The following is a 12,285-nucleotide window of genomic DNA, read 5'->3' as shown; positions in this document are numbered from 1 at the left end:
AGGCTGACGTCAGCCTTCCTGCTCCTATGATGCTGCTTGGCCTGCTGTGTTCATCCAGCTCTACACCTTGTTATCTCAGATTTTCCAGCATCTGCAGTTCCTGCTATCTCGGCTCATTGTCATCACTGTCACTGCGCATGCTCCAGACACTTGGGTGGGACTGCGCCTGCGCGCCACTCCCCTTTGACCTGGGAGGGGACGTTCATAACAAAACCCCAAATTTTGCAGTGCCCGTTCCAAATTATGATGCTCCTCCCAAATATTGTGCCTGCCATCCAAATTTGCTTGCCCCCAAATTTTGCATTCCCCCATTATATCCCAATAAAACTGTGCTCCTCACCCAGATACTGCACCCTCCACATTTTACCCATCTCCAAATATTGTGCCCAACCCACAATGTTTTCAACCAATTATACACCGATTTTGTCTGGTCCCCAGACCAATGGTGCATACATACCCATTTTTCTGTGACCCCGAAAATTTTGCAACGTTCCCCAAATTTTACACACTCCCAAGTTGTGTGGCCCTGCCAAATTATGTACCTCCAAATTTTCATCTCCCAAGATATTGCACTCCCCTACTTGCAGAATTCCCACCAAATTATGCAGCCCTCCGCAACACCCCCTTTTGATTTTGAAACACCCCACAGGTTTTGCAGCTCCTCCACAAATTAAGGCCCTTCCCAAATGTTGCCTCTGCCCAATGATGCACTCACCCAATGCCCCCCATAATTTTCTGCCCCTACAATTTGTAGCCAACACAAATATTCTGCAAGCCCTCACGATCCCATTATTTTCATGTCCCCAGAGTTTGTACCTCCACAGTTATTGTACACCACTCAGATTACACTGCCCCAAAAATCATGTGACCCCCTCCCCACATACTTGGCATTAATCCCCTCTCAATTGTTGACCTCTCCCAAATATTGTCCCTCCCCGATGTACACTCACCTCACATTTTGTGCCACCACTCCCCCATTTTGTGCGCACACCCCACTTTTTTTATAGGCCTCCAATTGCATGCCAAATTTTGGAATTCTGTACCCCAGAGGGCTGTGGAAGCCTAGTCATTAAGTATGTAAAAAAAAAGAATTGAAATGGATGATCAGTGATTATATTGAATGGTACAGCAGACTCGATAGGCCGAGTAGCTACCTCATCCTCTGAATGCAATGTTTAAGATTTGCTTAGATTATTAGATGGTGATTTCTTTTACAGATCTCCCAGCTTTAAGAAGGGAATCTTCTTAGTGATCATTGATTTCTGCCTGACCTAGCTAATTCTTCGCTATGAGCTTGTTTTGCTCATTTTCTGATTACACACTGTAGAAAGCTTCTGAATGCTGTGAGAAAGATCCCTCATTATTTTAAATTCCACGAATACAAACCTAACCAACACAATCTCCTCTCATACGGCAGTCCTGCCATTCCAGGATTCAGTTTGGTAAACCTTCATTGCACTGCCTCAATAGTAAGAATATCCTTCCCCGAATAATGATACCAAAACTGCATGCAGTATTCCAGATGTAGCCTCACCAATGCTCTGTATAATTGCAGCAAGATAGCCTTGTTCCTGTATTCCTCTCACGATGAAGGCCAACATACAGTTTGCCTTCTTTGTACTTACTGCACCTGTACACTTACTTTCAATGACTGGTACACAGGGACACCCAGGTCTTGGTGAACATTCCCCTCTCAATTTACAGCCATTCAAATAAACAGCCTTTCCTATTTTTGCTACCAAAGTGGATAACCTCACATTTATCCACACTACACTGCATCTGCCATGCATTTGCCCAGTCACTCAGCTTGTCCAAATAACACTGCATCCTCCTCCCAGCGTACCTTCCACTCAGCTTTGTGTCATCTGCAAATTTTGAAACATTACATTCAGGTCTCTCACCTAAATCATTGACATAGATTGTAAAAGGGGTCCTAGTCCCAATCCCTGCCGTATCCCAGTCATCAATCATCACAAAACATTGATTTGATTGATTCTCCCTTACTGAACATACAGAACAGCAGATGTTATCCTGAAGTTCATAACTGACTGTACGGAGATTCAGTGAGCAATTGTGAACCACCAAATTACTAAAGCACAGAAGCAGGCCATTCGGCTCATTGTGACTGCGCGGTTCTCTAAATGAACTTTCTACCTTGTACCATTCTCCTGACCTGTCCTTGTAATCTTGTAAGATAACAAGGTGCAGAGCTGGATGAACTCAGCAGGCCGAGCAGGAAAGCTGACGTTTCGGGCCTAGACCCTTCTTCAGAAATGTTCCTCAGTAATCTTGTACATTGTTTATCATCAAATAATCATCTAATGCCCTTGATTGAACCTGCCTCAACCATTGTTCCATACAATGTATTCCAGATCTAATTACTCACTGTGTGAAGTTTCTTTCTCACCTCACATTTCCTTCTCTTGTAATTTGTATGAAATCTGCATTCTTATTGTCAGTGCTTTTACCAGTGGGAACAGCATCTCACTACCTACTCTGTTTTGACCCTTCATGATTTTGAAAAGTTATTTTAAATCTTCTCTCAGCCTTCTCCAATCAAACTCTATGGCTGAAATTTCTCATTGCTGGATCCATTCACGTGAAGATGGTTTGTCCAAACCTCTGTGTTCCTTCTCTCCAGATGAAATTAAATTAAACCCAGACAGTCTCATGCTCTTTCCTGGTTCCCAAGTCTCTTCATGCTGATGAATTAACTCCAACAGAACATTGGGAAAAATTAAGCCACTGATTCCGGTCCCTGCTCCGATCTTCATTCCTGAGCTACTACCTCCATTCCTCTCTCTTGTAGCTCACTGAGATTGAGCCAGGTTGTTCACAACGTGGTGTCACATTTGGTACTAAGAGGAGTTTCTGATCTCATATCTGTGCTATCACTAAAACCGCCTGTCATCTCATTCAAGCCTGTCCCTATCTCAGTGTAACTGCTGCTGAAACTCTCATTCATCCCTTCCTTACCTCCAGTCTCGACTGCTTCAATGCTGTACTCAATGATTTTGCACATTCTATCTTCAGTAAACTTGAAGTCATCCAAAACTTTGCTTTTGGTACATTGCAACAATCCTCATTCCTCCGTCATCCCGTGGTCACTGACCAACACTGACACCCATTCAAGCAACGTCCGGATTTTAAAATGCTCATCCTTGTCATCAAAGTCCTCCCATGGTTTCGCCCATCTTTATCTCTGTAACCTTCTTATCCGAGCTATGTGGGCTGCTCCCATTCCGGTATTTTACACATTCCAAATTTTCATTGCTCCATCATTGGTGGCTGCACCTGAAGTTGCCTCAGCCACAGGATCTGGAATTCCCTCCCTGCAACTCATTTTCATTGAAACCTACTTCTTTGCCGAAGTGTTTGGTCATCTACCCTGATATCACCTCATGTGGCCTCTTTGCAAGAACTCGTTTTACCTCTTTCTTACGGAGTGCACTGGGATTTGTTTTTCATGTCACAGGCTGTATGTAATTAGAGATTGTTGCTGACTGCTTGATTTCCCCACACTCTGTCCCTTGTTTATAGTTCCGGCGGGTTCTTCATCCTGTTTGTCAGCCCCCTGACGATGAGGACCGCGCATGCGCCCTTCAGAGTTATGCCTTCACCAACATGGGGGATCCGACCCCGGGCGGCTGTTAACTCTGAAGAAAACCTGCAGCTGTTCCTGCTCTGGGTAAACGCAGAACCAGAAGCTTCTGATGTGGGGTTTGAGACCCACACTGAGTGTTTCTGAACCTTGTCATCGAAACGATCCTCCTGCTTTTACTCATTCTCCCGGCGTAACACTTTCCGCCGTCAGCACCGCGTCTCGTTTCCAATACGCACCACGCATGATCAGTTCCCTCAGTGATTGACAACAGCTTCTGACCAATACGCAAAGGCGGAAATGGTAGTGTACCATCCGGCGAAGCTGGTCTTCCAACCAATCGGAGTGAATTATGGGCGGGGCTGACACCTGACAACAATGCGGACCGGTTAGGGAAAGGGTTCGCGCTGTCCTTATTCAAAATGAAAAATAAACTTTAAAGGAGCACTATCTTTAAAGAAGCAGCCTCTCTCAAAAATTGTCTCTGTCATGTGTGAGATGAGGGCGGAGGGATGGGGTAGAGAAGGGAGTCCAGCTTATCAGTGCAAAAGATTTCCAAGAATCGTTAGCCAGAGTGCGAGAGGATGATCCAGCTGCAGAATCCATGGGTCGAGATGCTTTTTTCTGTGTTGTAGATCTCGTTGACTATAATCAGCATCCTCTTGAGACCGCTCCCTGTCAACCCTCCTCTGGCATAGAAACAGGAGCAGGCCATTTAGCTCCTCAAACAAAAACCGAAACAACTGCGGATGCTGTAAATCAGGGACAAAAACAGAAGTTGCTGGAAAACCTCAGCAGATCTGGCAGCATCTGTGAAGAAAAAATCAGAGTTAACGTTTTGGGTCCGGTGACCCTGTGGAAGGTGGTTCTGAGGAAGGGTCACCAGACCCGAAACATTAATTCTGATTTTTTTTCCACAAATGCTGCCAGACATGCTGAGCTTTTCCAGCAATTTCTGCATTTAACTCTTCCAGCCCACTATGCCATTCAACATGATGCGGAATGATTGTCCTCCGCAGGGCCCTGTTCCTACCAAGCTGTTCCAGTGTAGCTAAAACAAATTATATTGACACAACAAATTAAAAAGAAAATGCCCAGCTGTGCCCACAAAAAGCAGGACAAGCCATTCACAACAATTATCATTCTATCAATTCACTCTCCATCATCAGTATTGTGATGGAAGCAGCAACAGTGCTATCACGCACTACACACTTAGCAAATAACCAGCTCACTGATCCTGTGTGTTCCATCAGGGCCACTTAGCTCTTAACCTCATTTCAGCATTAGTCTAATGTGAACAAAACACTGAAAATCAGAGGTGCGGTGAGACTGACTGCTCTTAACATCAAGGAGATCTTGCAAAAAAATGCTGTCAGTGGGAATCAAGGCAAAACACTCCACTGGAGTTTGCACTATCCGGTGGTCAGGAGTTCAGCATTATAAAACATGAGACCCAGTTTGTGAATGATATGCTTCAGTCTCAGTTCTCCTGCAAACGGATGGACATGGTAGTTAGGGAAGAAAATTAAGCAGTGAATTTCAGAATTTTTAACTGGAACAACTTTCCACATATCCAGGAATGTTGAAGACAGAGTCTGATAAGTTAGCAACAATGGAGGAATGGAGAGGTGGGGATGGGGGTTGAGTTGGGTGATGTCAGTGGATGTGCAAAAACTAACAAAGTGGCTTTTAATGACGTTATCAAGATGAGAATTGGAGGAGCCAGGGATATATCCTTGGAGGGAACAACAAGTTCCAGATCTTTGGAGAGGAAAGGGAATTTGGAGGCGAGGTCAAGGTTGGTTTTCAAAAGAAGGATTTAGAAGTAACAGGGACCGTAACAGACAAAAGCAAGAACTGTTAACAATATCAGCAAACAGGCATCTCCCCACCCCGCCCCAAGGCCTCCTACCTGTTCCACTACACCCAGTGGCAGACCCTGTCCTCCCGAATGACTGAAGCACCGTCTGCCCGCTGCTACCCAGGGAGCTGGCCAAACACACTGACTTTGAGGACACCAAATTGGTCACTAGGTACACCAGCTCCAAGTGGGCTGACTCTTCTAAGAGCGACTCACAAATAAAAAAAGTGAAGATTGGATGCTCAGTGATTAAGTGGAAAGAGAGTTGAGTAACTATGTCATGGATCTCATGGACGTGAGGAGCTCTCGAGGTAGGAGAGAAACTGGAGAAAGGTATGAGTTCAGACCTTAAACAAGGTGGAACTTTAGACACAGTTTCAGGGAAAGGAGGGACATGGAAGAGGCAGATGATTGGACTGTCTCAATCTGAATGACAAAGAAGCTCCATGAGCTCCTCACAAGATGGAGGAGACAGAAACGGCAAACAATTCAAAAGCAAGTTCTAAAGACTTTAGGAAGCTTCAGCAGATTCTGTTTACCACAAACCTGATATAATTGTCTTTTTACCCCCATCATTAACACCTATAACCAGGCTGGAATTTATAAAAGATCAGCACAGAAAGACCCCAATGAACATAGCTATGTCCTGGATGGGAATAACAGCAAAGCCCAACTTTTGCAGTCAAAAATAGATCAAGTCAAAGAGCACTAACACCTCCCCCCGCCCCCGACCAAGTACACCAATGAAAAAAAGCAGGTGCTTTTGTTTCCCAATTGATCACAGCATGTGATGTGCTCCACCGCAGCTATTCCACACACATGCTCCGAAACCCACTCATTTTGCACATACGCAATGCCAGGATTTCCCCGCACACGTGCAGTCCCTGCCTCAGTGATCGTGGGAGTTGGAGTCCCCATGGAGCCACTGACACCCTATCATCGGGAAGTAGATGAAAAGTGCAGGACGGAACGTGGTGAGAACAGGATACCCATTCAAACACATAGGGCATGTGGGCCATCACTCGACTTAACTGACACACACGGTTAGGCAAACAGATTTCTGACATGAGGAATATATATTCAGCCAATTGTGAGGTGGGGAGATGAATAAGAGGTAGCAGATTTAAACCAGTGATAAGAAACATACCTGTCTCAATGTCAACACAGTGTGGAGCTGGAGGAACACAGCAGGTCAGGCAGCATCAGAGAAGTAGGACAGTTGACATTCGGGTTGGGACCCTTCTTCAGGAATGAGCGGAGCGGGGTTGGTAGGGAGCTGGGAAATAAATAGAGGGATGAGCGGTGCAGCTGAGGGAAAGTAGGTGGGATGGTGATAGGTGAATGCAGGTAGGGAGTGGTGAGGATTGGTCAGTGGAGAGGGTGGGAGGATAGGTGGGAGCGAAGATGGACTGGTTGTGTCAGGTGAAGGAGGTAAGAGGGAGGATGAGTGGGGCTAGGGAAAGGTAAGTGGGGTGGTGATAGGTAGATGCAGGTAGGGGGTTGTGAAGATTGGTCAGTGGGGAGGGTGGCGTGGATAGGAGGGGAAGAAGATGGACAGTTTATATCACGTCAAGGAGGTAGGGATGAGAGGGAGGTTTGGACGTGGGATGAGGCTGGGGGTGGGGAGGTTTTAAAACTGGTGAATTCTATGTTCACGCCATCGGGCTGTAGGCTCCCGAGGTGGAATATGAGGAGAAGGGTCCCGACCCGAAATGTCAACTTTCCTACTCCTCTGATGTTGCCTGACCTGCTGTGTTCCTCCACCTCCACACTGTGTTGACTCTGAATTCCGCATCTGCAGTTCTTGCTATCTCCATACTTGTCTTAAAGTGCTGTGAATCTGTGGAATTCACTACACCAACTTTTTGGATTCAGTGATTCTCTATGAAATATAGTGGATGCCAGCACACTGAGCAAATTTAATGAAGAGATACAGATCTTTAATTTGTAATGGGTTGAAGGGTGATAGAGAGCGGACAGTAAAATCCAGCTGAGGTTGATCTGAGCTCAGTCACCATCATATTAAATGGTAGAGCAGGCTCAAATGGCTGAATTGAATCCTCCTGCTCCCAATGCTTATGTTTTTATGTTAAGCGATTGTGAAGCTAAACCCGAAAGTCAGCACCTTCACTGAAAGTGATTTTGGGAAAAAGCAGGATAGTCGGATAGCTTAGGATTCCAAACTTAGATGATGAGAAAGTACGTGGAAGATAGTGATTTATACTTTTAGGCTGAGGTCTATATTCACAGTGTCCAGAATAATCTGTTCTGAACCTCTTTCTCGTATTTACAATGATGCCTTTTGTTAAATCCTATCCTTCTCTTGAACAGTTAATGGGGATTGAGAATGATTTTCTTTCACTCTAGTGTTGTGGGTTCTGGGGAAGTTCAATTAAATAGGTCAATATGGGTTCCACAATCCCTGACATTGGTGAGGCAGGTGGTATTTGCTGAGAGAGTGGCTGGGATGCACAGGTTTTTGTGTGCCCCTCCCTTTTTTAATACTTATTCTTGATCCGGGGTTGTTTTTTGATGACGTTGCCCAGTGGATGAAAAATGAGGCGCCACAGATAAAGGACATAGATAGATAGAAAAATGAGGACACCCGAGGAATTGGGTTCAGGGAAGCCGAAGTGGGTCAAATGGACAAGATAAGCATTGACCAGGCATGACAGAGATAGGGCAGAAATGGAGAATGATATGAATTGGGGTTAAAACAAGAACTTTAGAGGCAGTTTGGCCTGGTGATCTCAGGGAAGGGAGGGTGTGGCAAAGGTAAATGATCAGGGGGTCTGACTCTGAGTGACAAAGTCCATCAGCTCCTCACTTGTTAGCCTTGAGAATGGAGGAGATGGAGAATGCCCTTCAACTTGGAATAGGAATGGACCATTCAGCCCCTGAGCCTGCTCCACCTTTCCATTAAATCATGGCTGATCATTTATTTCCTACCATATTCCCATTTCCCATTATGTCATTCACCTCCAGGAACCTGTTGCTTTATGACTGAACATCCTCAATGATTGACCTTCCATGAAAGTCAGGGTCCAGAATTCCAAAAAGAATTCCATCGGAGTGAAAAGATCCTCCTCACCCTGGTCTTAAATGGCCTACCCCTTATTCTGAGACAATCTCCCCCTGGTTCTAGACTCGACACCCAAGGGAGAATTCCAATCAACACCTATACTGTAAGGATCTTTGAAGTTTCAATGAGTTCACTGTTTATTCTCCAAATTATATGATCCCAGTTGATGGTAATACTGCACAAGTCAAATCTCAGAGTGAAATCTGGCTTGATAGGTCATACGTTTTACTTTTGAAATTTAATTAGGATGATAATTAGTCACTGGACATATTCATAGGAGGCTGCCAATGTTCTTTCACTAAAATAGCACAAGTTCATTGCACTAAACAGAAAACAGGCCCTGTATGTATGTGACAATTTTGAAAGACCTTAACATAAACAGCTATTGAATCCATTTTCCCAGCAATATCCATTACAAATGCTCAATCTCAGTGAAGTATCGCTCCTATCATTTTTTATTCATTCATGTGATGTGGCTGTTGTTGGTTCTGCTAGCATTTATTACCCAACCATAATTGCCCAGGAGAAAGTGGTGGGGAGCTGTCTTCTTGAATGTTTGCTGTCCATGGGGTATTGGGGCACCCACAGTGCTATTACAAACAGAATTCCATATTCTTGACCCAGTGATGGTGAAAAAGGGTGATTTTGTTCCAAATCACAGTGCAGTACGCGTTGAGAGAAGTTACATTAAGTGTTATTCCCATTCATCCGCTGTCTCTCTCTTTGTCAGTGTTCAAGGTCATGAGAAGGTTGTTTTGGAGGAGCCTTGATGAATTACTGTAGTGCATCTTGGAGATGGCACGTACTTCTGCAACTATGCATCTGTGACGATGGAATGAATGTTGAAGCTGATGGTTGGGTGCCAATCCAGCAGGTTTTTGCATTTTTGCATTTCACATACCTAAGCAATTTTTACGGTCCACCTTTCTGTTTCCTATGAGCTTCTATAATCTTCACTTTTTCCCCCTTCATCAATTTTTGGGCCATCCTTTGTTGGGTTACAAATTATTCCCAAATCCCTGGTCTATTGGATTCTTTTGCAAACTTACAAACCACTTCCTTTGCTCCAATGTAAGCTATCAGTCCTTTTGTCAACCATAGCTGATTTAATGCATATTTCTGTCTTCAAGAAACACATAATTGTGCTAAATCATGCAATATTTATTCAAATACTTGCTACTACCTGCGTACTTTCAAATCATTTTGTGTATTTTGCCAATTCTTTTCAGCCAACTTGTCACTCCATAGTTTCCACTGTTCATATTGAGACTGTAATTCCAGAATGAACTACATCACTTTCAAACTTGATTAAAATTCTACATTACGGTAACTATTTAACAAAGGCTCCTTGACAGAAAGATTATTAATGATCCTTTTCTTTACAGAATACTCAATTTAAAACCTAAATCAGAAAAGCTTCAGTACAAACTGCATAAATTCACTTTCCACAACATTTGTGCTGATTCGGTTCACCCAGCATGTACGGGAATTGAAGTTATCTACTATTACTGTATTACAAATATTACGTGGACATCTAGTTTTCTACCTTATATTTAAAAGGAATTGTTTGGGATATTAAATAGATTCAGTAGTATGTGTCTTCAATGAAAAATCCAAATAATTATTTTACCTATATAATTATCACCTAAAGCTGGGCTGGATGTTTTAACATGTTTATAATCTGGATGTAATTAACAGCAAATTACAGCTCTGGAAATCACCCATGGACTTGCTGCAGTCTCAGCAGGTGAGCCATAAGGTGGGACTTCTGAGTGAATCCTTTCCCACATTCAGAGCAGATAAATGGCCTCTCTCCAATGTGAACTCACTGGTGACAGTCAGTTGAGATGATCATCTGTACCCAATCCAACAGTGAGTGCATCTGAACAGTCTCTCATCGTTGCGACCACTGTTCATTTAGTAACAGTTCCGCAGAGCTTTTAAAACACTTCCCTCAGTCTGGACATATAAAAGGCTTCTCATCGGAGTGAACACGTTGATGGCGTATCAAATCCCAGGATCTTGCATAGCACTTTCCACAGTCTGTACACTTAAAAGGTCTCTCCCCAGTGTGAACTCGCTGGTGTGTCAGGAGGTGGATTTTCTGAGTAAATCCCTTCCCACACATGGAGCAGGTGAACGGTCTTTCTCCGGTGTGAGTGCGCTGGTGTACAGTGAGACGAGATGACCATCTGAACCCTGTCCCACAGTGAGAGCACCTGAATGGTCTATCGTCGGTGTGAACACTTTGGTGTAACTTCAGCTCCCCAGAGCTTTTATAACTCCTCCCACAGTCTGGACATTTGAAAGGTCTCTCTTCAGTGTGAACTTGCTGGTGTGCCTTGAGCTGGGATGATGCATGAAATCCCTTTCCACACTCAGTGCATGTGAATGGCCTCTCTCCAGAATGAACTCGCTGATGCTTCAACAGGGTGGAGAACTGAATGAATACCTGCCCACATTCAGAGCAGATGAATGACCTCTCCCCAGTGTGAAGACGCTGGTGTAGAGTAAGTTGGGATGATCTCTTGAACCCATTTCCACAGTGAGAGCACCTGAACGGTCTCTCGTCAGTGTGAACACGGTGATGGACGATCAGCTCCCTGGAACCTTTAAAGCACTTCCCACACTCTGAACATTTGAAAGGTCTCTCGTCAGTGTGAACACGTTGATGGGACTGCAGATAGTGTGAACTTTTAAAGTATTTTCCACAGTCTGTACATTTAAAAGGTCTCTCCTCAGTATGAACCTGCTGGTGTGACTTGAGGTGGGATGACTGAGTGAATCCAATTCCACATTCAGAGCAGGTGAATGGCCTCTCCCCGGTGTGTATGCGCTGGTGAACAATCAGTTGAGATGACCACTTGAAGCCAGCCCCACAGTCAGAGCACCTGAATCGTCTCTCCTCAGTGTGAACACGCCGATGGGACATCAACTCACTGGAACTTTTATAGCATTTCCCACACTCTGGACATTTAAAAGGTCTCTCTTCAGTGTGAACACGCCGATGGGACATCAAATCACTGGAACTTTTATAGCACTTCTCACACTCTGGACATTTAAAAGGTCTCTCCTCACTGTGAACTCGCTTGTGTTTCAGCAGGGTGGATAACTGAGCGAATCCCCTCCCACAAAGGGAGCAGATGAATGGCCTCTCCCCAGTGTGAACACGTTGGTGAACTTCCAGCGCAGAGCGGCAACTGAATCCTTTCTCACAGTTCCCGCATTTCCATGGTATCTCTCCAGTGTGACTGCATTTGTGGTTCTTGAGGACAGTTGATTGGCTGAAGCCTTTTCTGCACACAGAACATGTGTACCTGTTCTCCCCACAGTGAATGGTGCTTTCTTCTTCTATGTTTAAAATCTGTTGATAGTCCGGTTGTGATAAATTGGGTGACTCCATCAGATCAAGGTGTGATGCTTGGTTTCAATATCCTGACTTCAAATCCTTGTCTTTGCATACCCTATTAATTGATTTAAACAGAAAAATGGAATGAGAGAAAAGCCACAAAGACATAAATTCAGGTTGTGACATTATACTGAGTGAACTGGGCAATATGTAGGGTTAGCATTTTGGACAAGACACCATGAAAGCTGCTGGATTGTCATAGAAACTGAACTGAGGCTATCAATCAGGTCTGCTCTGAGCCTGTTCAAGACAGTAGGACCTTTATGGAGCAGCGTGAGAGAGAAGAGTCTCAGCTCATCTGCTTCTGAGACTCTCATCAATTCCTTTATTAT

At 44.3% G+C, this 12,285-nt stretch overlaps 2 protein-coding genes and 1 long non-coding RNA gene across 4 annotated transcripts in view; 2 read left to right on the top strand and 1 right to left on the bottom strand.

The window, feature by feature from the left end:
* Positions 1–12,285, top strand: part of LOC109930504 (zinc finger protein 665-like) — a 50,149-nt gene that overhangs the window by 9,208 nt on the left and 28,656 nt on the right. The window lies entirely within an intron of this gene.
* Positions 8,774–11,949, top strand: LOC125483542. The gene is made up of 2 exons (XR_007262483.1): positions 8,774–9,418; positions 10,243–11,949. It is a non-coding gene; the product is annotated as an uncharacterized LOC125483542 (long non-coding RNA).
* Positions 9,691–12,285, bottom strand: part of LOC109932583 (zinc finger protein 585A-like) — a 3,614-nt gene continuing 1,019 nt past the window's right edge. For both annotated transcript variants that reach the window (XM_020531732.2, XM_048599303.1), the window contains exon 2: positions 9,691–12,008. In XM_020531732.2, coding sequence (XP_020387321.2) covers positions 10,499–11,947 — 1,449 coding nt within the window. In that variant the 5' untranslated portion in view covers positions 11,948–12,008 and the 3' untranslated portion in view covers positions 9,691–10,498. The remainder of the gene's footprint in view (positions 12,009–12,285) is intronic.

This window comes from Rhincodon typus, chromosome 7, assembly GCF_021869965.1.
Source record: "Rhincodon typus isolate 14 chromosome 7, sRhiTyp1.1, whole genome shotgun sequence".
Classification (NCBI taxonomy): domain Eukaryota; kingdom Metazoa; phylum Chordata; class Chondrichthyes; order Orectolobiformes; family Rhincodontidae; genus Rhincodon; species Rhincodon typus.
This window is presented reverse-complemented; position numbering and strand designations above follow the sequence as displayed.